Source organism: Diabrotica virgifera, chromosome 5 (genome assembly GCF_917563875.1).
Source record: "Diabrotica virgifera virgifera chromosome 5, PGI_DIABVI_V3a".
NCBI classification, from domain to species: domain Eukaryota; kingdom Metazoa; phylum Arthropoda; class Insecta; order Coleoptera; family Chrysomelidae; genus Diabrotica; species Diabrotica virgifera.
In genome coordinates this window covers 163,882,131-163,909,359 of record NC_065447.1, presented here as the reverse complement: position 1 = coordinate 163,909,359, position 27,229 = coordinate 163,882,131, and the positions used below count along the sequence as shown (strand labels likewise).

Genomic DNA, 27,229 nt, shown 5'->3' with positions numbered 1-27,229 from the left:
TCGTCGTCTTCTGTTCTTCGCTATTGGTTTTGCTTGCCACACTCTTGATGCCACACTCAAAGAGTACCCATGAACGATCACATCAATCACTTTCCTTGTATTTGCTGTCCTTGTCTATAACAAACGTTTGTTATTTATAGAAAAAGACAGAAAATACAAAATAAGTGCTTGATGTGATCGTTCATGGGTATTCTTTCATTTTTCCGACTGTATGTATTATACATAAGAAACACATATGTTCGGATTATCCGTGCTTCTCAATTATCCGTGCTTTTCAATTATCCGTGCCACCTCCGGTCCCAAGGAGCACGGATAATCGGAATTCTACTGTAATTACTGCATTTGTCCATTGTCTGGGTATTACTTTTATTTTCCATATTAGGTTCTATATGCATAGTAATTTTTTTATGAAAACAAATTAAACAAATTATAAAAATTAATTTTTTTTTACTTCTATATATTTCATCATTTCTGGTGCTACTTCATCGCTTCCTGGTACTTCTCTAATCTTTATCTTTCTTATTGCTTCTTCCAGTTCTTCTTTTTCTAAAGTTTCTTGATTTTCCGTGTTTCTCATGGACCCTCTATTGATCTGGCTTTCTTTTTCCATTGTATTCCCTTGCTTTCCATTCAGTATCAGCTCGAAGTGTTCCCTCCATCTTTCCATTATTTTTTTATCGTTTATTATTGTTCCTTCCTTGTTCATTATTTGTTTCACCTTTGTTTCTTTGTTGCTTTTTAGGTTCTTCAGTGTTCTATAAAATAACTTTACAGTTTCTGTGCTGTTTTTTCCATTATTTTTTCGAATTTTTCCCAACTTTTCTTTTCCTCTTCCTTCACTATCTCTTTCATTTTTGTTCTTTGTCTCTTATAATTTTCATATTTTTTGTGTTTTGTCTTGTACGTATTGTTTTTATAATTTCTTCTTTTCTTTTATTTATCTTTTCACTTCATCATTCCACCAAGATGTTCGTTTCTCTCTGTTATTGTTTCTTGTAGTCCCACATATTGCATTAGCTGATTTTATCATCGCATTTTTAAATCTTTCCCATTCTTCTTCTATTATTTCTGTTGTTTCGTGTTCATTTTCCATCTCTTTCTCTAGCTCCTCTGTGTATATTATTTTCGTTGATTCGTTGATTCTTCCCTTAGTTTATAATTTTTTTATTATTTCTTTGTGTTTTCTGTTTATGCTCTCATTCCTTTTTATTTCTTTTCTTTTGCTTTTGAATGTGGTTTCCAGTATATAGTGGTCACTGCCAATTTCATAACACCTTTTCACCCTTACGTCTCTTATCCAGTTCTTCTGCTTTTCGCACTATAGTATAGTCCATAATTGATTGTTCTTCTCTTGATTTGACTTTTCTTGTGATCTTGTGTATACTTTTATGCCGGAAGTGTGTGTTCATAATCACCAGGTTATTGTCTAGACCTAGACAGAATTTGAGTGGTAATTTCCAGTTTTGTTTATTTTTTCCTCCCCATAAGGTCCAATGACATTGTTCCCTCTTTCTGCTTCTTTTCCCACTCTACTGTTCATGTCTCCTGTGATCATAATTTTCTCTGTAGGTACAAATATTTATCACTTCTGGGAACTTATCCCAGAACTCATTATTTTCGTTTTTTGTTTCGTCTTCATCTGGTCCATAGCATATATTAGTTTTGTATTGGTTTCCTCTATATCCATATCTACGTCTACTCTTAGTATATGTTCGTTGTAATATATCCAATTTTTTACTTTGTTGATAATATTCATCTTTATTATGCACGCTACTCTTGCCTGAGCTCTCTTCGTTTCTACCACTTTACTGTATATTAGTAACATTCCTTTTTCTAATATTATTGATCCTCTTCCTTCCTTCTTTGTCTCTGTTAAAGCTACTGTTTCAATGTTCTTATTTCTAGTTTCTTCCCGCAGTTCTATTGCCTTTCCATCTATACCTCTTACTTTCCATGATGCCATTTTCAGAATTGTTTTGTTTTTTTCTGTGCTTAACTTGTACTTTGTTTTTCCTTCCTTTTGTGTTATTATCTTTAGATCTGTTCATGTCCCTGTACTGTGCCTGTTTTGTTTCTCGTTCCGTCTTTGTGTTTTCTTCGGTTCCATGACATCTCGTAACGCGACAGTTCGTAACCGGACAAATGGTAACGGACAATTCGTAATAGCGACAGTTCGTATCGGCGACACTTCATAACGGCGACAGTTCGTAACTATACAAATTTGTAACGTCCAAATTGAATTATTCTGCTTATTTTTGTTAACGTTGAAACTAACTGTTAAACAGTTATAAATGAAATTATGTTTATCAAAGGTAATACCACGAGTCCTCTAAATTTATCAAGCAAAATTTAGAGGACAAGTGGTATTTGAAAAGATTATTTTGTGAACCAATATGTATTATTAGTAAATACGGCATCTGTGAAATATTTTTAAGACAACTAGGATCAATGTCTTAAGTAGGTTATAGATAAATTATTTTATGATTTAAAAATGAACGAATTTATTTATTATATTGTTAATACATAAAAAACTGTTTAAATCGAAAATGAACAATTATTAAAAACAAAATTTTTATAACTAATATGAGATTTTCCAATGTCGTTCGTAATTAAGGTATGTACGTATTATGTGAAATTTAGGGTACCTTAAGTTTTATCAGGGACGAGACTGTTTTATCAAGGAAGAGGCTGTTTTATCAGTATTACACTCAATGATTGGCTAGAACGACGCGTGGTGATTGGCTGAAAAAGCAAAAACGTCAGAATTTGACGGGTGAAAAAAATAATCAATTTAATAAATCAGTATCAGAATAAACATTTTTAAAATTGAAGCGTTTATTTGAAAAACAATACATGTCCATTTTAAGAAAATTCGATTTTATGTATTCTTCTCATAGAATAGTAGTTTCTTTATCCATCCGACACATTTAGTTTTGTAAAAATCTATGATGTCCGGAGTAAACTACATAGAACATTTGGATGTTTCTATAGAAAACAACAGATGTCTGGGAAGTTTTTCTTGATTTGCCAAAATTTTAATTTTTGGACAAGTGTTGTTTTTCACAGTATCTTAATGGAGATGGTACAAAGAACGAGTGAAGAAAGAGGACTTAACCTCAACATAAATAAAACAAAATGGATGCTGGTCAGCCAAATTCAAAAACCTGCCAGACAATTAAAAATAAAAAACCAACTAATTAAACACGTTGACTCGTATATATACCTTGGAACAGTCGTCAACTCCAAATGGGATCAAACAACCGAAATACGATCTAGAATTGAAATGCCAGAGCAACATTTAACAACATTAATAATATATTCACCCGATCCGACATATCTCTCCTACTAAAAATATGGCTGCAAAAGTGCTATTTATTTCCAGTCTTGCTGTATGGCGCAGAGGTATGGACACTGACGGAAACATTAATGAGAAAGCTGGAGGCATTCGAAATGTGGGTGTATCGACGTATCCTCAAAATATCCGGGACGACTCATACCACAAACGTAGAGGTACTGCACCGAATGGGAAAACAAAAAGAAATCTCTTTCACAATTAAGAAACAGAAACTTGAATACCTCGGCCATATTGTGAGACATGATAAATATTATATACTCCAACTAATAATACAGGGTAAAATAGAAAGCAAACGCGGACCCGGAAGAAGAAGACACTCATGACTTCAAAACTTACACCAATGGTTTGGACTAACATCGATCGAGTTATTCAGAAACGCCGCAAACAAAATTAAAATTGCTATGATGATAGCCAACGTCCGCAACGGACAAGGCAAGTGAAGAAGAAGAAAAGTTGTTTTCCTTTACAAAATGTTTACTTAAAAAGTTGGGAATGTCTAAAGACGGTTGCCGGCTTAAAGCTTTCATTAATTACTTCATTAGTCCTTTGTCTAGGTATATGTAAATTTAAAGAACAATGAGAGGGATAAACTTTTAAAAATATTGTTAAAAGTTTGTATGTATTTAAATATTTGTTTGTTATTAAGGACTTTTAATATATTATTCTGAAACACGAAATATAAAATGTATTAAACATGTTCATCCCGGTACTGATTCATTAAATTGATAAACATTCAATTATAACTGTAATAACAGTTAGTTTTCACGTTAACAAACATAAACAGAATAATTCAATTTGGACGTTTACGAATTGTCCGTTACGAACTTGTATAGTTACGAACTGTCGCCGTTATGAAGTGTCGCTGTTACGAACTGTCGCCATTACGAGTTGTCCGTTACCACTTGTCCGGTTACGAATTGTCGCGTTACGAGATGTCTGGTCACGGTTTTCTTCAGCTAGTTTTATGAATTAGCTGGTTCTGCATTGTTTGTTACTTTTTCTATTCTGCTTGTTTTTTGGTTCCATTTCCATTTAATGCCTTCAATAACTATGAAACCATAGCCAATTTTTGTCCTTTTTCCATTAGTCTTTCATTTGTTGCTATCTTCCTAAGGTTTCTTTGTACTTAGGTATTTCTATATTTTTTACTGTTAGGTCACATTCTAAAATTAAATACTCTATGTTGCGTGTAGTTCATTAGTTTACCCTTGGCTTTCAGTATTTTCATTTTATATTTCATTTATTTCAAAGTTATCAAAAATGAGATATTAAAAATAATACAATAAAGGTTAGGATATCTCGAAAACGACGTGACACAACAATTTTGACCCATTTCACATTCAGTGCACCAACAACCAAAACATTCGAGAATATAATATATTAGAGCTTCAGTTGCCCCTGGTTGACCTGTGATATTTTTGAAGTTTACGTACATTGTCATGATAACATCACACACACTACATTATCTTTATAACGGCCACAACAACAACAACAAAAAACTAACAAAGTATAAATCGATATAATTCCGCAAATTAGGTACACACCTCTAGCTTCTGATAGCTCGTACCTAATGGCATCATGTTCCAAAGGAGTGTAAATTATTTCATGCACATATTATTTTAATCGTAGGGGGCAGCACTATATACGCAGCGAGAATGATGCCATAACAAATACATGTGTGTGAATGTACAACGATATCATCTTATGGCGTCATACACACCAAAATATTACAAAATATTAAAATGACGCCATCTGTGACAATATAATGCCGTAGATGCTAAAAATCGACTTAAAATTTTATGGCATCGCGTGTATGATGCCACAAAGCTCGCAGATGCCATAACGTAGCAAAATGCACACACATGATGCCATAATAAATGTAATACAAACACACACACACACACACACACACACACACACACACACACACACACACACACACACACACACACACACACACACACACACACACACACACACACACACACACACACACACACACACACACACACACACACACACACACACACACACACACACACACACACACACACACACACACACACACACACACACACACACACACACACACACACACACACACACACACACACACACACACACACACACACACACACACACACACACACACACACACACACACACACACACACACACACACACACACACACACACACACACACACACACACACACACACACACACACACACACACACACACACACACACACACACACACACACACACACACACACACACACACACACACACACACACACACACACACACACACACACACACACACACACACACACACACACACACACACACACACACACACACACACACACACACACACACACACACACACACACACACACACACACACACACACACACACACACACACACACACACACACACACACACACACACACACACACACACACACACACACACACACACACACACACACACACACACACACACACACACACACACACACACACACACACACACACACACACACACACACACACACACACACACACACACACACACACACACACACACACACACACACACACACACACACACACACACACACACACACACACACACACACACACACACACACACACACACACACACACACACACACACACACACACACACACACACACACACACACACACACACACACACACACACACACACACACACACACACACACACACACACACACACACACACACACACACACACACACACACACACACACACACACACACACACACCCGCGCGCGCGCTCGCTTATCAACCTCCCGTGTCTTGTTGGGTAACTATGATATTCAGAGTTGAGGGTAAAATTTTGAAATTTAGTTTTAACATGAATAATGCACTTATAAATGTATAAAGCATGGAAAGTCAACAGTCTGTGTTCAATAAAATATTTACGACAATGTTTTATAATATAAGTATCAACAAAATAACCACGTTTTTAGACGGTTTTTCGCAAATAACTTAAAACGTAAGCATTTTGTCGAAAAAAATATTCTTGGCAAAACTATATCCTGTAAAAAAGTGAAAAAAATGGTGTATATGTTAGGTCTCTATACCTAGCAAAAGCAGAGTTATAGATAATGAAAAATAGGTTCATATTCGAAAAATTTAAAAAAGAATAATTCAATGTGAAATATCCAAATAATGAAGCATTCTTGGGGAAAACACATTACAACTTTCTTAAAGTGTTTAAAAAAAGCTTTATTTCTGTTTTTATAAAAAAAATTTCTAGCATCAAATGTAAGCAAGTTACGCTCAAAATATAGTTGGTCCCTTTTGTTTTGGCAAAAAAAATCAAGATCACCCCCCAATTAGTAATTTAAATGAAATTAATCGTTACCGCTTCACAAGTTACTTTACTTATGTTGTTTTTATATGATCTGTAAGTTTCATCGATTCAAAGTGCTTATTTTTGAAAAAATGTGGTTTTAAAGTAAAATTTTTAAAAATTTTCATTTTGAAAAAAATTATTTTTTTCAAAATAATTTAAAAATTATAAGAGATACAAAAAATCTTAAATAGTAAAAAAAGTTGGCTTTACTTTTCTTAATATTTTCTATTTTTTAAAACCTTTTTATATACTTGGCTTGGTTGGTGTCAGGGACTCCGCAAATTTTGTAATCCATTTTAACAATAGTTCTAGACTAACTAGGTACTTGAAATTTTCAGGATAGCTAAGAGCTGACTAACAATGCAATATTTAACTGCTATTGTATGGATAAATGGATTCTTTTTTAAATTTCAAACTGTTTTAAAAATGTGAGTTTTATGACATTTTATATTAACTATGACATTTGAATTCCATTTAATGTAAATCAAAACGTCGAGGGCCGATAGCTCTCTGGTTGAGCGTTAGTTCGGAGATCTACTAACTGGTCGTTAGTTCAAATCCTACCTCTCGCTTACCTTTTTTTTTTTTTTTTTTAATACATAATTAAAACTTAATATACTTAAAATTCATATTTTATAAGTTAATTATTATATTATGCCATTGTAAACAACCGTGGTATTATAAAAAGTACTTTTTTATACTAGTGTAATTTTTGGAAAATAATCTTGAACGCGGAGGTAAACAACTACACTATGTTATTTCGAGTAATTGTGTTTAGCGTGTGTTTGTAATAAAGTTAAGAGCACTTAGGATGTTAATAAAAATCCTCCGATATATCCCATAATTGGTTGAAAAACCATTACTTGCTATTGTATGGATAAATGATTTTTTTTTTAAATTCCAAACTATTTTTAAAATGTGACTAATGCTATGAAATTTAAATTCCATTTTAACGTAATATAATACATCGAGTCCTGATAGCTCAGTGGTAGAACGTAAGGCTGGAGATTTACTGGTCCGGAGTTCAAATTCTACCTCTCGCTTACCTTTTTTAATTTTTTTAATACATAATTAAAAGTTAATATACTTAAAATTCATACTTTATAAGTTAATTATTATATATGCCATTTTAAATAACCGTGGTATTATAAAAAGTACTTTTTTATACTAGTGTAATGTTTGGAATTATAATCTGGACCTCGGAGTTTAAACTACACTATATATTATTTCGAGTAACTGTGTTTAGCGTGCGTTTGCAACAAAGTTAAGAGCACTTAGGATGTTGATAAAAATCTGATATATCTCATAATTGGTTGAAAGACCATATTACAACGACAGAAACCGCAGCCGGCTGCGTTAATAAAATAATGCAGTGTTGGTTCTTGTTATTTCGCCGCGGCTTTATACAAAAGATGACGCTACTAGTTTACTCGGTTTATGTTTACTTTTAATAGATGGCGTTACTTTATATGTCATATTAATTTCATATTTTTTTTGTGAAAACTATTGAATATTATTAAAACCTTTTTATATACTTGGCTTGGTTGGTGTCACGGACTCCGCAAATTTTGTAATCCATTTTAAAAATAGTTCTAGGCTACCTAGGCACCTGAAATTTTCAGAAAAGCTCAGAACTAGCTAACAATGCATTATTTAACTGCTATTATACAGGGTGAATAATTAGTGGGGTAAAGCTCCGTAGATCCGTTATAGTAATGTATAGCGATAAAACTTAATATCAAAAATTGTAGCGAACTTTGAGCTGCACATTAAAAAATTAGTTAGAATGTTACAGGGTGGTCGATAACATAGTGGCAGACCAAACTTATGTTTTTTTTAAATAGTACACCCTGTATTTTATTTTATATTCGAACTCTTCATAACTTTTCCATTATAAAAATATAAAGGTTTGGTATGGTATACAGGGTATTTACAAAGTTATAACCAATTTTATATCAAAATCGTAACAAGTTCAACTCCCTGTATAAATAAAAGTAAGCACAAGGGCAATGGTTTATTGACGTCATATTGTTTTACTTATTGTCAAAATTTTCGTAAATCATTGATATTGCTAATTTTCTTTAAATTGAATACAGGGTGAGTCAAAGTGCAAGTAAATTATTTTCTCAGTAATTTTAAATAGAACACCCTGTATTTTATATCATCGAAAAGTACCATTACCATACTTTAATTTTTATATACCTAACATTGCCTATGTGTAAATTTATTAGTTTTCGAGATATTTTCATTTTTCAGAGCAAAATTATGAATCATTACGGGTCTAAATCTTTCCAAATTTTAAGTAAGCCATGACTGAATTGTCTAAAACTGACAATTTACGATTACTGATTATCAATTTATAATCAAAGTTACAATTTTTGTTATTAACTTTTATTACTATCTATTACTATAACAAATCTACAGAGCTTTACCCCACTAACCAATCACACTGTATGGATAAATCGATTTTTTAAAATTTCAAACTATTTTAAAAATGTGACTAATGCAATGATATTTTAAAGTACGTTAATAAATCGATATCTGCTACATAAAACATGATGGTGGCTCAGTGGCATTAGACTGCAGCTCGAGAGGTCCCGAGTTGGAACACGGCTGTTGCGTATCTTTTTTAAATTGTTTTAATAAATAATTAAAAGTTTATATACTTAAAATTATATATACTATTTTAAACAACCGTGGTATTATAAAAAGTACTATTTTATACTAGTGTAATTTTTGGAATCATAATTATAAATAACAAAATACACCTACTAAAAATTCATATTTTCTAAGTTCATTATTCTTTCCAAACATGTTGTGTCATATAATATACAATAACAAAACCGTGATATTATAAAAAGTACTTTTTTATTACAGTGTATTTTTTGGAATTTTAAGCATTTTATATCGCTAAATTATTTTATATTCTGTCCTATAAATAATAAAAAGGTTTTCTATAAAAAAGTTCTTTTTTATAAAAGTGTAATTATTTGACCCGTGTTGAGCTGCCCCCCCCCCACTTGCAAAAATTAAAAAACAAATAGCCCTGATTTATGAGCTTTCATATTCCGCAAACTAAAAATTTTGAGCTCGTTCCACTGAGCAGGAATTTAATACTTTAGTGGGGAATTTAATACTTAAAAATGGGAATATTGAATCGGTTTTTGCGGCAGAATTACGAGCTATTTATGAGCTCTTGAAATTATATAGTTTCGATTTTTGAGCTCAACCCCTTCACCCCCAAACAACCCTTTAATTGATTTAACTTACGAGAAAAATGCTGAGAAAACTTAAAATATATCGTATTGCGGATATAATTCCTATAGCTTATATACTCTAAGAATAAACTATTAAATCACGTGCATTTCGATTATTGAGCTACAACCCCTTCGCAAGAATACCACCCTATCTTCCCGGCTTAAGAGAAAGTTGTACTTAAATGCATTAAATGAATTATTTGGCGACTACATATCATTTAATAATTTTTATGCTTCCAAATTACGCGCATTTAGATCAGTAAATTGCAATTTATTTTGTATAGTGCAGTCACTGAAGGTTAAAATCAACAATTACCTTCAATTTCGGTGAACCTTCATCGATTTTCACGAAAATTGGTCAATGGTTAGAGGATACCTCAAGAAACAAAGGTGACATGGTACCACCTTGCGCCTTTACCCTGAGGGTGGATACCGCCCCTTCTCGGGGGTGAAAATTATTTTATAAAAAATAACTGCACAAATCTATAAAAAAACAAATTAAAAGCAAAATTTATTATATAAAGTTATTAAAAGTCAATACTTTTTAAGTTATTAAAGATCAAAAATTTTAATTATTCGTGAAAGAAATGCATGTTTTGAAGCGGTTTTTCGTAAATCACTGAAAAACTGTAAGTTTTTACAAAAACGTTCATAGTAGTCTAATTTGTATAGCTTATATTCTAAGAATAAACTCTTAAATCACGCGCCTTTCGATTATTGAGCTCCAACCCCTTCGCAAGAAAAGCATCCCATATTCCCGGCTTAAGGGAGAGTTGTACTTAAAATAATTTAAATTAATTATTTGGCGACTAGATATCGTTTAATAATTTATGAGCTCGCAACATATGCGCATCTCAATTATTGAATTGCCAGTTTTTTTCTATAGTGCAGTCAATGAAGGTAAAAATCAACTATGACCTTTAATTTCGGTAAATCTCCATTCATTTTCACGAAAATTGGTTAGCGGATTTTGATGCTATCAACTTTTTCTGGAGCTCATTTTTGATAGGTATTTGTAAGTACTTTGACAAGTATTTAGTACCTAAGTGTTATAAAATGCATCTCTTTCCTCTTATTTAAGCTTGAATCCTTAGATTTGAACAGTCGTAGAAAAAAATATACATTTAATTACCAATATCTTACTTTAAATTAACATTAAAGGGTTTTTCAAGTAAGCAATTTATTATATTTTTTATTAGCTTCAATTTTAGTGATGAAAACTTTTTTGGAAAAACTTACCTACCGTTTTTGAGTTATCTATGAAAAATCGCTTTAAAGCATGCATTTTCTTTCACAAAAATTAAAATATTTGATCTTTAATAACTCAAAAAGTATTGATTTATTAATAACATTTTATAACAAATTTTGCTTACAATTTGTCCCTCTCTCGATTTGTGGGGTTATTTTTAATAAAGTAATTTTCACCCCCGAGAAGGGGTGACATATACCCCAGACTAAAACCGCAAGTTGTTATTGTCAATTCGTGAAAATAAATGGAGATTTACCGAAATCAAAGGTCATAGTTGATTTTTACCTTCAGTGACTGCACTATAGAAAAAAAATGGCAATTCAATAATTGAAATGCGTATATTTTGCGAGCTCATAAATTATTAAACGATATGTAGTCGCCAAATAATTAATTTAAATTATTTTAAGTAAAACTCTCTCTTAAACCGGGAATATGAGATGGTTTTCTTGCGAAGGGGTTGTAGCTCTATAATCGAAAGGCGCGTGATTTAAGAGTTTAGTCTTAGAATATAAGCTATACGAATTAAACTACTATTAACTTTTTTGTAAACACTTACAGTTTTTCAGTGATTTACGAAAAACCGCTTCAAAACATGCATTTTTTTTCACGAATAATTAAAATCTTTGATCTTTAATAACTTAAAAAGTATTGACTTATTTTAATAACTTTATATAATAAATTTTGCTTTTAATTTGTTCTTTTAATGATTTGTGCAGTTATTTTTTATAAAATAATTTTCACCCCCGAGAAGGGGCGGTATCCACCCTTAGGGTAAAGGCGCAAGGTGGCACCATGTCACCTTTGTTTCTTGAGGTATCCTCTAACCACTGATCAATGTTCGTGAAAATCGATGAAGGTTCACCGAAATTGAAGGTAATCGTTGATTTTTACCTTCAGTGACTGCACTATACAAAATAAATTGCAATTTACTGATCTAAATGCGCGTAATTTGGAAGCTTATAAATTATTAAATGATATGTAGTCGCCAAATAATTAATTTAATGGAGTTAAGTACAACTTTCTCTTAAGCCGGGAAGATAGGGTGGTTTTCTTGCGAAGGGGTTGTAGCTCAATAATCGAAATGCACGTGATTTAATAGTTTATTCTTAGAGTATATTATAAGCTATACCAATTATATCCACAATACGATATATTTTAAGTTTTCCCATCATTTTTCTCTTAAGTTAAATCAATTAAAGGGTTGTTTGGGGGTGAAGGGGATGAGCTCAAAAATCGAAACTATATAATTTCAAGAGCTCATAAATAGCTCGTAATTCTGCCGCAAAAACCGATTCAATATTCCTATTTTTAAGTAGTGGGGGGGGCTGACTCAGCCCCCCCCCCAATAAAGTATTAAATTCCTGCTCAGTGGAACGAGCTCAAAATTTTTAGTTTGCGGAATATGAAAGCTCATAAATAGCTCATAAATCAGGGCTATTTGTTTTTTGATTTTTGCAAGTGGGGGGGGGGGGCAGCTCAACACGGGTAATTATTTGTTTTTCTGTAAGACAAAAATTGGTTAAGATTCTGTGTTTCTAAATTTGCATACACTCGTGATAAGTGACTTGTTCAAGCCCTTTTAACTACAGCTCTTTCAAAAATAAGGACTTTGAACCGATGAAACTTACAGATCACATGATCAATACACACGCGAGTAAAAAAGTTGTAAGTGGTAACAATTAAGTTCATTTAAAATGCTAATTATGGGGTGATTTTCCCGATTTCTTACCAAAAAAAAGGGACCAACTTTATTTTGAGCGCAACTTGTTTACTTTTTAGGCTAAAAATTTTTTTTAAAAAACAAAAATAAGCGTTTTTTAAACACTTTAAAAAGGTTAAAAATGAGTTTTCCCCAAAAAAGAGCTTCGTTTTTTGGTTATGGCACGTTAAAATATACGATTTGGAATTTGACGAATATGAACCTATTTTTCATTAGATATAACTCTGCTTCTACTAGGTATAGTGACCTAATATATACACCATGTTTTTCACTTTTTTACGTGCTATATTTTTGACACGAATTTTTTTTCGACCAAATACTTACTTTTTGCGTTATTTGCGAAAAACCGTCTGAAAACGTGGTTATTTTGTAGAAAAATTAACATATTCACTGGCAAATAACTCGAAAAGTATTAACTTGGTGAAAAAACTTTATGGAACAAAAGTTGCTTAAAATTGGTCATTTTATCAATTTCTGGACTTATTTCAAACATATATTTTTCACCCCCAAAAGGGGGTGAAACTCACCCCTAGGGCAAAAGCACACATCAGCACAATATCACTTTTTTTCTTTGACATGTTAGCTATGTCTATGCCAAATTTCATGTCAATCCAAGCGGTTCTTTAAAATGTACAGGTTTTGCAATATTTTACCTTTAAAGAACGTACTAATAGTACTGTAGAACAGTGGTTCTCAATCTTTTTGAGTCATGTACCACAAAATACTTTTTAATATTTTTGGTACCACCTAACTGAAATAACTACCTATCTAGATAGGTAATCTAATTAACTGTAATGCAGGGACCCGGACCAAAATGAAATAAAAGGTTCCGGTCCGGTTTCGGCTCTAGCAAAATTTAAAATTTTAGGTCCGTTCCGGCTTTCTTAAAATATTTCGATTCGGTTCTGAGCAATTTTTTCGGTCCAAACGGTCTTTTTCGGTTCCTTCAAATTTTTCAATTTCACAGTCTGATAAAAAAGTAAAAATATGGCGTAATTTCTCTATATAAAATTTTTTTATGTAAGATATATAGTAGGGGAGGAAAATATGCTAAATTTTCATTTACTCGAGCGATATGGGGACCTATTGGGTTGTGAAGATTAGGTCCTAAAACCAAAAAAGTTAAGTAAAGTTTTCTATTTAAGTGGGGACTTTCCATTTTTTAATTTAGTTTTCCATTTCCAACAATCGTTTTTCCGATTATAGCGCCATCTATCCATAATTCGAAAAAAATATCTCGAATAAAAGTTACTTATTTTTATGAAACAAATCCAAATCTGCAATAAAAAATGGGGACTTCTATTTAAGATTTTAAAGTAACCCCCCACCTCCGTGGGGGGTCGTGTTTGGTGTCAAAATATTGAATACGTGGATTTTGCACTTTTAAGATCTGATGTTCATTTCGCGGGTCCTATTTACAATTTTAAATTTATCCCCCACTCCTATTCGTGGGGTGTCGTGTTAATCATTCGATAAATTTTTGAAAAATATTGAACACGTAATTTTTAGTTTTTCGATCTGACGTTTATTTCTCGTAATATTCGCCTTTTTTGTGAAGCTTTGTGACTCACCCATTTCCTTACGCCCCGCTCAAACCGTCAGATTTTTTAAATATGCACTGTTCTGCATGTACTTAACTTACCTTATCTTAATCTGACAATTTCGAGTTATTCTCAGGGTAGATTTTTTTTCGGATCCCCTTAACGAACTCCCCTTTAAGATCCAATATATTGTAGGGGTACATTTACAGAGTAGTTATAATGTTTCTCCCCATGTGATTTTCTGACGCGCTCGAGTAACTGCAAAAATCCCCGCTTGGGCTCCCCTACCAATATGGCTCAATTCATTTATATCTCTGTATGTCATTACATAATCTAATAATTTTTGACATTATTAAAATTATATTTTCCCATCAAAACCAACTCCAAAGATTTATCACCGATTATCAATTAGTGACCACTGATCAGGTGCAACAGTTAACAATGGATATATTAATTTTATTATTTTAGAATTTGCTAAAACGGCATCAATTTAGTTAAATAAAATATTTGACAATATTCCGAAATACAAAAAAAATTTATTTTCCTCAACAACTTCAGAAACATTTGTTGACCAGAATTAAAAGAAGAAATTATTATAACATAGTTTTTTTATGGGTTTTGAGTTGATTTTAAAAATAATAAAACATCTTGAAATGTATTTTTTATTTATTAACAAAAGTGGAAAACACTACAAAATTGTTTGCATTAACTTAAAACAAAAACAAAAATAACAATATTTGTAAGCAACAAAACCGAAAAAAAACCGTAAAACCGTTTGAAAAATTAAGTGTTACGGTTCTGTTCCAAAAATTATATTTAATATCAAATAAGGGTTCAGTTTCGGTTCTGGTCCACTAAAAAATATCGGTTTCGGTTCGGTTTTCTGTTTTTAGCGGTACGGTCCGGGTCCCTGTGTAATAGTGGTGATTTTGACAGTTTTGCGTTTTGTGTACCACCGCAAATAATGATATGTACCACCAGTGGTACATGTACCACAGATTGAGAACCGCTGCTGTAGAATGTGTGATATATACAGAGTCGGTATTTTCTTATCGATGGTGTGGGCTTTTAATAAGAGCAACAAAGAGACATGCATTTATTATACATTTAAAACGGGTTAGAAGATATTGGGCGGCCGAAGTAGGAAGAGCCACCAAAAAATTTCGCGTTGTAGATATGGCTTTGTCAGACAGCGTTGCCGAATTTGGATTTTATCAAAGGAAAATATTAAAGTAGAAAAAATAATATAGTTAACTTTTTGTAAACAGATATAATAAACAAATTATTTAAAAATAACAAAATATTGTTTTCACCCATTTAAAAAAAAAATGTGAAAACGTTGAATTATAATTCAACGTTTATTTTTTTACTTATATTTTTCTTTTAAATAATTTGTTTAGTAGATGTACTTATTTGTTCACAAAAATAATATAGGTACAGTAATGAGTGCGCTATTAAGAACCGGCAAAATAACGCAAAAGATGGAAAGCATAATACGTTGTGAAATAAAAAGAGATGAAACTAATAAAGATGTAAAATTATCGATAGGAACCTATAAATTTACATAACATTACATAGTTTCGCACCTTTAGACATATCTGAGGAGTATAACAAATCTAACCGTGACAGGAGAATTTTATAAAATTCTAAATGTTTTCTGTCACAGACGTCTAAAGGAGGGAAACTATATATGTAGGTACCTGATGTAATGTAAACTTATAGGTTCCTATCGATAATTTTACACATCTACTAGTTTCATCTCTTTTTATTTCACAACGTATTAAGTTTTCCATCTTTTGCGTTATTTTGCCGATTATTAGCGCGCTCATCACTGTACTATTTTTTTTTTCTACTTTGATGGATAATTACGCATGTCTGTCTCTCTCAGAGACTTTGTAAACACAACTTTTCCGTCATTAGATAAGACAGGACAAATGAGCTGTCGAATGAAAGTTCATTACCCAACGATCTTATTAAGGTGAGAAATTTGACCTTGCACTTCCAGTTTTAGAGTTGAAACTTGAAGTACTATTTTAAAGTCGCCCAATAAATATTATAAACGACTTATTATTGGACGCGCTTTAGCAAGACGAAAACCATTATATTTTTCCGGCTTTGTGCAAGTCTGTCCGTCCGTCTGTCTATCGAATATAACTCATACGTTATTAAAATACTCAACTCCGGTAGCAAGATAATATAGCAGGAGACCTGAAAGCTACGGGCGTGGAGAACTGGACAAATATTGTCTAAGACAGAGAAGAGTGAAGGCATGCTGTCGAGTGGGCTAAAACCCACGAAGGGTTGTAACGCCACGTAGTACGTAGTAAGTATGAGGTGTCGAATTAAGGATGGTATTAAAGCTGAGAAATTGGACTTCACACTTCCGGTTGCAGAGTTGAAACTGGAAGTAGTGTTTTAAAGCCGCCGAAATAGTACAAGCGACATATTATTCGATGCGCTTTAGCAATACGAAGACAAGGTATCAAATTAGATCTTATAACCCAAAGATGGTATCAGTTGCAACCGGAAGTACTGTTTTAAAATCACCGAAATAGTACAATACATTTGTTTTCGTCTTGCTAAAGCGTGTTAAATAATACATTGCTTGTATTAATTCGGCGTCATTAAAACCGTACTCCCGGTTGTAACTCTATAAACGGAAGTCCGAGGTCAAATTTCTTACTTCTAATGCCATATTTGGGTTATAAGCTCTCATTCGACACATCATTTGTCATTCTATTTTTTTGTCGGACTTGACTAATACCGGAAGCATCTTGCTACGGCGCGTCGAATAATATGTCGCTTGTACTATTTCGGCGACTTTAAAATAGTACTTGTGCTATCAAGTTTCTCACTTTAATAACATCCTTGGGTTAAGAGCTTTCACTCTTACACCTCATTTGTCATTCTGCCTGATCTTATGACGGAAAAGTTGTGTTTACAAAGTCTCTGGGACAGAAAAACTTGCATAATTAAAGTAGAAAACATATTATATTAATTTTTGTTAACAAATAGTGTAAGTACGAACCAAATTATTTAAAAGAAAAAATTAATAAAAAAATAAACGTTGAAATATAATTCAACGTTTTCACATTTTTTAAAATTGGCAAAAACAATATTTTTTTACTAAGTTTTTTTCTTTTAAATAATTTGTTTATTATATCTGTGTACAAAAAGTTAAATATATTATTTTTTCTATTTTAATATTTTCTTTTGATAATTTCCAACTTTGGCAACACTGTCTGACAAAGCCATTACCTACGACCCGAAATTTTTTGGTGACCCTTCCCAGTTCCGCCACGTTCGACCGTCCCACATCTTCTAACCCGTTTTAAATGTATAATAAATACATGTCTCTTTGTTGCTCTTATTAAATGCGCATACCATCGATAACAAAATACCGACTCTGTATAACTCCCATACTGTCTACTAGCGAGCAGCAAGTATTAGTGGATATGTTAGATATGAAAAATATGTCGGACATAAACAGTTTTTTGAATGTGCCAGACATATGCCTGCTAGCAGGGTTGCAAAAAAAACATGTTTTTTTTTAATTGTATACAAAACATATGTTTTTTTTGTTTTAAACGTTTTTTTTTTGTTTTAAACATGTTTTATTTTGTTTTTAAATTTTATGTTTTAAACAAATAAAACATGTTTAAAACACATGTTTTTTTATTTTAAACATTTTTTTTGTTTAAAACATGCTTTTTTATTTTAAATTTTGTTTTAAACAAGTAAAACTTAGAAAAAAAACATTGTTTAAATCATATTTCCCTTAACATAATATTAATAACTTGATTTTATCTTTTCTTTAACATAATAGATAACGAAAACCAATTAATTGTAATTAAGAGCTATTGCCTGGTGGAACCCACACTATTTAATTATTCTAAATGGGTGATAAGCTACAATTTAACAAAAAAAAAATAATTTTATTAACATTAATACTTTGTATTTTGACAACGACGTCCGATGTGGAGGCGAAACGTTAATAAAATCATTTTTTTTTTAGTTAAATTGTGGCTTATTTCCCATTTAGAACAGTTAATTACAAAAATGTCACAAAGAAATAGCTTCAGGACAACACCCAGACTATTTACTATTTATTAATTCGCATTGCAACTTGGCGATTGCAATAACGCCTACTGTAAGTTATTTTGTGGTTGGTGTTTAGTGTTTTTTGAAACATGCAAATCGATGGCTTAACTTGCAAATCGGCTAACTCCATTTTTTACCGAAATACAGGTTTTGGCGTTGTTGACTGCGTCTAGTTTTATAACATAATATGTTGATGATGGAGTTGTCCATTTTTAACGTAACTATTTACTATGTGAATTGAGGAGTTACCCAATATACCAATTCTGTGATTTTAAGAAGTTTTTTGTGTTCCTGTAAAGTTTAAACAAACGGAGTTAGTCGCTGTGCAAGTTAAGCCATCGAAATGGCAAATTTTGGGTACGTGATACGAAGGAGCTTCAAGGAGCGTATGGAAATGGCTTTGACCCCAGCTCATTTTTTGACAAATTTGTTTGATAAGCGCTTTAGTGGAAATCAACTTATCATCCATCCATTATAAATTACTTAAGGTAGAGAACCTTTAGTGTGCCAATGAAAAATCCTTACACGAAAAGGATAATCAGATTTGTGATCTAACGAAGACTATTGATGAACTAAAATGCAACTCCAATGCGCCAGGTTTGCCATTTGAGGAAATGTTCATAGAAATAAATGATAGAATTGTAAAATCTAACAATATTAAATGTTATTCAATGTTCCCGTATTGAATTCTGAGAATATTGAAGATAGGATAAAACAAGACAAAGCCAAAGTCGAGGAAATTATGAAACAAATGGGAAAAGATGAAGCGTTGGAGGATTTAGTGAAGGTTGTTCGAGTAGGAAAGAACACGGGTAGTAAGTCTCGTCCACTTAAAGCTATTTTTTCCAATAATTGTAAGGACATTTTAAGGAATAAGAAAAGACTACAGAACTCAACAATCAAAATAAATAGTGATCAAACAAATATGCAAAGGGATATGTTAAGTAAAGCTTGGAAAGAATTAAAAGACAGACAAAATAAAGGCGAAAAAGACATTGCCATAAAATACAGAAATGGTGTACCAAAAATTGAATCATTCAAGAGAGAAGGAAAAAACTAATTTCATCCCCATTACAAGTTTATTGTCAGAACGTCGGAGGACTTCGTATAAAAATTCAATATCTGATTAGTTCTATTTTATGTTCTGATTATGACATTTTTATATTTGTTGAAAGTTGGTTACACGAGGATATTTTAGATAGTGAAATTAAAATACCTTCATATAGAACTTTTAGATGTGATCGTGATAATAGTTATAAGTCAAGAGGAGGAGGTATTTTGATTGTTGTTAAAGACTACATTAAGGTAACTGTGCTGAAACCCTTGTACAAATCTATTGAACAACTTTTTCTTTTGTGCTCATTTGGTAAAGAAAATTTGATAGTTGGAGGGGTATATATTCCACCAAAATCCGTAGAACAAATATATGAACAACACTGTTTATCAGTCGAAGATATATCCCAAAGGTATAGTCATCATAAGACATATATATTAGGAGAATTCAACCTTCCGGAAGCTTCATGGAATAACAATGAATCAGGTGGCTTGGTGAATTGTCCTCAAGGTTCACATGCATTGTACTTAGCTGAGTTTTATGGGTCCTTGAATTTTTTCCAGATGATTAATATTCCAAATGAAAGAAATGTGTTTTTAGACTTAATATTTACAAATGTTTGTGATTTACAAGTAGCAAAAGCTTCAGATCCGATTTTTAAAAATAGTTGTCATCACATAAGTTACACTTACAATATTAGTTTATGTGAACGTCAAGGTAAGTCATTAGAATATACTGAATTTTATCATGATTTTGTAAACGCAGACTAAGTATGAAGGTCTCAATAACTATCTTTCAATGATACCTTGGGAAGACCATTTGAATTTGTCAAATGTTGATGATGCTTTAACAGAATTTTACAACATACTTAATATGTCACTATCGTTGTTTGTACCGGTGAAAAGATTTAGAACTTCTAGTTATCCAAAATGGTTTGATTCCAACTTGCGTTATTTAGTCGTACAGAAAAAAATTGCTCATAAAAATTATTTAGCTTCCTGTAATCAAGAGGATTATGTGATTTTTTCAGACCTTAGGAGATTGTGTAAGGATCTATCAAATCAATGTTATAACACTTATCTGAATCAAGTAAATCATAATTTATGCAGTAATCCTAAGTAATTTTGGCAGTTTGTAAACAGTAAGAGAGCATCAAATGATTTACCAAACAGTATGTACTATGGTAATGCTATAGCAACAAACGGACAACAGATTGCAAACTGTTTCCGTCAATTTTTTTCAACAGTTTATTCGCCACAATCAAATATTAATAACTTGGAAGTAAAGGGAAACAACAATCTTTTTATACCTAATTTTTCAATATCAGTGAAAGATATTTTCAACAACATTTTATCCCTACCCAATAAGTTAAGCAGTGGTCCAGATGGTATTCCCGATTACTTTCTAAAGAACTGTATATATTCACTAACTAATCCTTTATATCTTCTTTTTGAGTCATCATTAAAGACATTAGTTTTCCCAACTTTATGGAAGCACTCTTATATCTGCCCAATTTTTAAATCAGGTAATAAACAAGACATAACAAATTATATCGAAGCGTTTGTAAACAATCCTATATACCAAAACTTTTTGATAGACTAATGCACAATCAATTAAAATTTTATTGTAAAGAGCGTCTAATACACAATCAACATGGATTTTCTCAGAATAAATCAACGGTAACAAATTTAGTACTCTTTGAACAAAAAATATTAAACGCGTTGGAAAATAAAAGTCAGATGGATACTATTTATACTGACTTCTCCAAGGCATTTGACAGAGTAGATCATAACATTTTATTGGGAAAATTAAATGCTTTTGGCTTCAGTCATCAATCCTTACAATGGTTCAATAGCTTTTTAAGAGATCGCACACAGCAGGTGAGTGTAGGTGGTTTTAATTTTAATATAATTCATGTGACATCAGGAGTACCCCAAGGAGCTCACTGTTCACCTTTGTTATTTAATATATTTGTTAACGATATATCAGAATGTTTTAGAAATTGCGATTTCCTGATGTTTGCAGAGGATTTGAAATTATTTAAATCCGTAGATTCAAATGTTGATGTAACATTAATTCAAGAAGATTTAGACCGGTTGAGTATTTGGTGTGAGAATAATATTTTGCATTTAAATGTTGCTAAATGCTGTTATATAAGCTTTTTTAGAGGTAATAAAAAATATGATACTTCTTACACAATTAATGAAAATGAATTGTCTTATATTAAAACAATAAAAGACTTAGGAGTCACATTTGATGAGCAGTTGTGTTTTGTGCAACATATAAATAGTGTAACAGTAAATGCATCAAAATCTTTGGGCTTTATCATTCGCAACTGTCTGAGACTATGTGTAGGGGCTTTAAGAACGGTATATTATGCTTTGGTTGTATCTAAAGTGGAATATGCATCTATTGTATGGTCTCCACAATACCAAGCTCATTCTACCACGTTGGAGAGATTGCAGAATAAATTTTTGAGATATTGTGCATACAAATTAAACATACGCATTACTAATCATGATTACACCTATATTTTAAAAACACTCAACATGAATTTATTAAAAACTCGACGAGATAACTCTGATTTGGTATTTGTGTTTAAATTAATAAATGGTTAAATTTGTTGTTCTGAACTTCTCCAATCTATTAATTTATATGTTCCCTCCAGGAGTCTCAGACATGTTGATTTGTTTTATATACCTTTTCATCGAACAAACTATGGTATGCATTCGCCCATTGAGCGAACACTAAAAATTATAAACGAGAATAACTTGGAAATGTTTGCTGTCTCCTTGGCTGCTTTTAAGAATCGGATTAAAAGAGCTTGACTGGTACTTTTTGTTTTTTGTTTATTTTAACTGATTTGTGTAATAGATGTAATATGTGTAATGGATAACTATTAATATTAATATTTCGTTTTTGTTTAATATGTAATTAAGATTTATTTTACTCTAGTTCCGTAGATATTACTGAGATTGATTTTATACTGTATGTTTTGTAATGGGGGTAATCCCGTATATAAATAAATACATAAATTATCATTCAGAAGGACTGCCAATTATTATTAATTACCAGCCAAAGTGTGTACCCTTTAGACCACATATCTATGTTTTCTAAACATTTAATTGAGAATGTAATACCATAGAAATGGTAGTGTTCTATGAAAAATATAAATACTACAGCATTGGAACTTGCTCAACAGCTCCACATAGCTAATGCATCGTCAGCCAACATACAAAGACTCTTCTCCTCAACACACGGTTTACCATTCCAAACTATGTAATCGGCTAGGCCAGGGGTCAGTCCGCATCCGGACTGTGAGCTAGTTTTGTGCGGACCAAAATTGTGTACTATGTTTAGCTCAACTTATGTGTGCAAAGCCGCTTTATCAAGAATGAACTTTATTAAAAACCGGCAGATATCTCACGTAACAGATTAATATCTCAACTCCCTAATGAGACTCAGTTGCACTAAACTCATTCCAAACTTCAGACAGGTTGTACATAAAGAATGTCATTTTTCCCTCTGATAATTTAATTTTGTAAAGCCCTTATTGTTATACTTACTAATCATTAATTTTGAAATTAAGTAAGCTGTAATATAAAATTGCCATGTGTTTTTTTTTATATTCATTTCCTCTCTACTATATGTTAAATAAGAGTACTTTTCAGATGTGCATTTAATTAAAATAATTTTCAGATTTAATAAGTTTGCAACAAACACCTTGCATTGAAACTAATCTAGAAAAGATAACATATTAATTAGCATTTTGTACTATGATTATGTATATCATAAAAAGCATCAAGCAGAGAAAGCTGGATTATTTCGGACATGTAAGGAGAGGTCCCAAATATAGGTTGCTACAAAATATCATGCAATGAAAATTAGCAGGCAAACGCAGTCCAGGACGAAGAAGAACCTCATGATTGAAGAACTTGCCAGATTGGCAGAACCACATGCTATTTAGGGTGGCAGTGAATAAAATTAAGATAGCTATGATGGTAACCAATGTTCTAAAAGGATATGGTCCATGAAGAAGACGACAATGATTATTTTATTTTAAATTGCTCAGTTTCCTTTCTACAAAATTGAAGATGTCTAAAAACTTCATTAGCATTCAAAATATAAATTCCTAATTTTTAAAATATTCTCAGCAACAATTTACAATACTGCTTTTTTCAAAATATACTGATAATAACATCAAAACAATACACAATTTATTTATATTTTATTTATTGTACCAGGAAAACTTACAGAAAAGTATACAGTAACCAAAAAACAATAAGATATTATTAGTTTTTCTTTCCATATTAGTCCATGTGTGAGGCCACTTTCGTATGAAAAATGTTTCTGACTCAATTTCTTTGTGGATTCCTGTGCAAAAATGTCCCCTCTCAACAAATCAGAAGGGTGCCGGGTGAAACAATTTTTTAAGCAAATTCAAAATTACTTTTTTTGTTTCGAAAAATGTATTTTTAGGTTTCTTGGGTAATTATAAACAATGAAGGTCTCTTGTCATATTTCTGAAAATTTGATAGTTTTCGAGTTATAAGCCATTTAAAATCTGAAAAATGCGAAAATATGCATTTTTGATGCTTGAAAACTCAAAGTTTTAATAAAACGGCAGATCTATTTTATTTAAGATGGCCCAAAAAAGGTGATGTTTTTAATTTGTTAACAAATATATTAAACAATTTCTGCCCAAAAATTTCGCCCGGCACCTTCTGATTTCTTTATAGGGGATATTTTTTAACAAAAATCCACAAAGAAACTGAATCAGAACAGTAACAGTCAGACACAGGCAGCATAAATCCGGACCCCGGAAGTGTCATAAGTTTTCGAAACGGACCCTCAGGGAAACTAATTGGTGACCCCTGGGCTAGGCAATGTCAATGACTTTACTTCAATATTAACAAAGCTTATAGTTGATATGTAAGGGTGCATTCACTACGGAGACCAAAGGATGGTATCCTAGCCTAGAGCATGATATCATACTCATAATATTCGTGAATTCTCACGTTTAAAATAATGCATTTATTTTAAATAGCGATCGATAATATGGTTTCGATCGCCAGGTAAAATAAATACAATATTTTAACTGTAAGAATTTACGATTATGAAGAGTAAGATACCATGTTCTAGGCTAGGATACCATCCTTTGGTCTCCGTAGTGAACGCACCCTAAGTCAATTAATTGATTTTTCAAAACCTGATATATTGTGCATATTCCACTTCCAGACACAATTCGATAAAAATATTTTGAGTTTTTGCAAACGAATTTGTAATGAAAAATCCTTAAAGGGGTGTAGACATTACTAGTGAATAATGAACATGACTCACGCTTACGTATTTTACCCGTGCTATTGTTAGATATTTTATTATCTATTTTTAAACTCGAGCAGTACATTTGTATTTGTACGCAATGCAACTGCTCGAGTTTGAAAATAGATAATAAAATATCTAATAGCCACTTTACACGATGCAAGTAATTGCGAAATTTATTGCACAAGTTCTTGCAGCAAGAACTTCTGCAATAAGTTGCAACTAGCTTTCTGCAATAAAGTGATTACAGGGTGCAAGTAATTGCATAAACTGACATGAAATGGACAGAAACTTTGACATACCATAAATTTTAGGTTATGTTGTTTTTATAAATTAAAAATGTAATTTTTTGAGTAGAGTTATCAGATATATTAAATTAAAAATGTTAGATTATAATTTGAGAAAATTATAATATGTATTATGTATAACAAAATCAATTAATACCTATAATACGACATTATTCATTTACAAAAGGAAACAAGTTGTTAAATACAAAAGAAATAGAAAATAGTTTCTTTAATTCCTATGTTGCATAATTAAAGTTATCCACCAGAATAATGTTATCTGTGAAGCGTGAAATTGGTAAACAGTTCCTCTAGTTTTGTCAAAAATTGTTTAGTTTGAAATTTAGGATGACAGAATGTCAAAACAAACAGTGTAGCCTTAAAAGTTACTAAAAATATAACCAAATTGCAGAAAAAATTGCATGAAAAACAGGACATGTTCTATTTAGCTGCAACTACTTGCAGCAAGAAGTTGCAGCTTTTCTGTGCAATTCGCGTATGACACAATGCAATTTCTATTGCTGCAAGAAATTGTGCAATAAATTTCGCAATTACTTGCATTGTGTAAAGTGGCTATAACAATAGCACGGGCAAAATACGTAAGCGTGAGCCACGTTCGTTATTTACTAGTAATGTCAACCCACCTTTAAGGTGCCAATTAATGGGTAGTTTACCCTACGTAGTTTTTGTTGTACTTTCATATGAGTTAGGCCTATTCAATCTGTATAGTTAATTTATCAAATATTTGAAATCTACTACCTACAAGTACTTGTATGTAAACCTAAGTTGATAATAAATTTCCTCAGCATACAATTTGTTTATTGTATTAATCAGTTTTATTTACTTACTTTCTTCATTTTTTGTTGGCTTTTCTTCAAGTGGTGAAAATTTATATTCATCTTGTTCTACTTCAGTTTTTAGGGGGAATTCATTTAAGTCTAAATCAACAAATGTGTCGTATGCAGCTTCTGTCTTGGGTTCCTCCTTTATCTCAATTTTGAAGGTATCAAAAAGACCAACAGAGGTGTCATTATTATCTATTTCTATTTTGCAAGTTTTCTCACTAACTTCTTGTTTTATTTCCATATTAAATTTAATTTTACATACAATTTCAGTTTTATGTTTACATGCTAAAGGCAAAATCACAGCACCACACGATCGGAAGATCACAATAAAAATAGCAAATTAATTATTAATACAAATTATTTACATTTACAAATCATGAATCCTGACAAATCACAAAAAAAAATTTAAGATGAAACACGTGACGAAACTGCTTCTTCTTCTCATTTGAATGTCGAAACAGGAAACTTCAACATTATCTTCTTCTTTCAGTACCCCGTTCTATTAGTTAAAAATGGTGTCGATCATATAACTTTGTTTACGGCTACTCAAAATATGCAACCACAGCATGGCCGTCTTGTGGCAACATTGCCAAGCTGTCAATGAGAGGGCCGATTTATAGATACATGTTGTGGGGATACAGCGGGAAGTATACAATTTTAAAGAGTTATATTTGATTGAATTGACACAAAATCGGTGGCGGCTCGTCAGAGGAGGCAAGGGAGGCTCAGCCTCCCCATCAATTTTTTACACACTCTACACTGTTTTGTTTATCATGAACCGCGAAAACAACAAGCACTCTCACTACTATACAACGTGTAAATTCTATATTATCACTAATTATCCATACGTACGGAGCATTAGCATTAGAACGCATGATCGCGTCTCAGTTTTATTACATTATTGTAGGCAGGACCCTGGGTTATCCCGAGATGCATGAACGGAGCACGGAGCCGAGAAGCCCAACAGTCTCCGTTGCTAATGCTCCGTGCAGCGCAGCAGGCGTTTAAGGAGACCCGGTCTCCTAACAGTGGCATCTACGGTGCCATCACACGCTGCCCGGAGATATACCAAGGGAGGCAGAATAGC

At 32.2% G+C, this 27,229-nt stretch overlaps 1 protein-coding gene across 1 annotated transcript in view; it reads right to left on the bottom strand.

Annotated features, from left to right (window-relative positions):
- The window catches only part of LOC126885197 (zinc finger protein 85-like), a 42,389-nt gene extending 15,160 nt beyond the window's left edge, over positions 1–27,229 (bottom strand). The window contains exon 1 of the mRNA XM_050651645.1: positions 26,146–27,229. Coding sequence (XP_050507602.1) covers positions 26,146–26,383 — 238 coding nt within the window. The 5' untranslated portion in view covers positions 26,384–27,229. The remainder of the gene's footprint in view (positions 1–26,145) is intronic.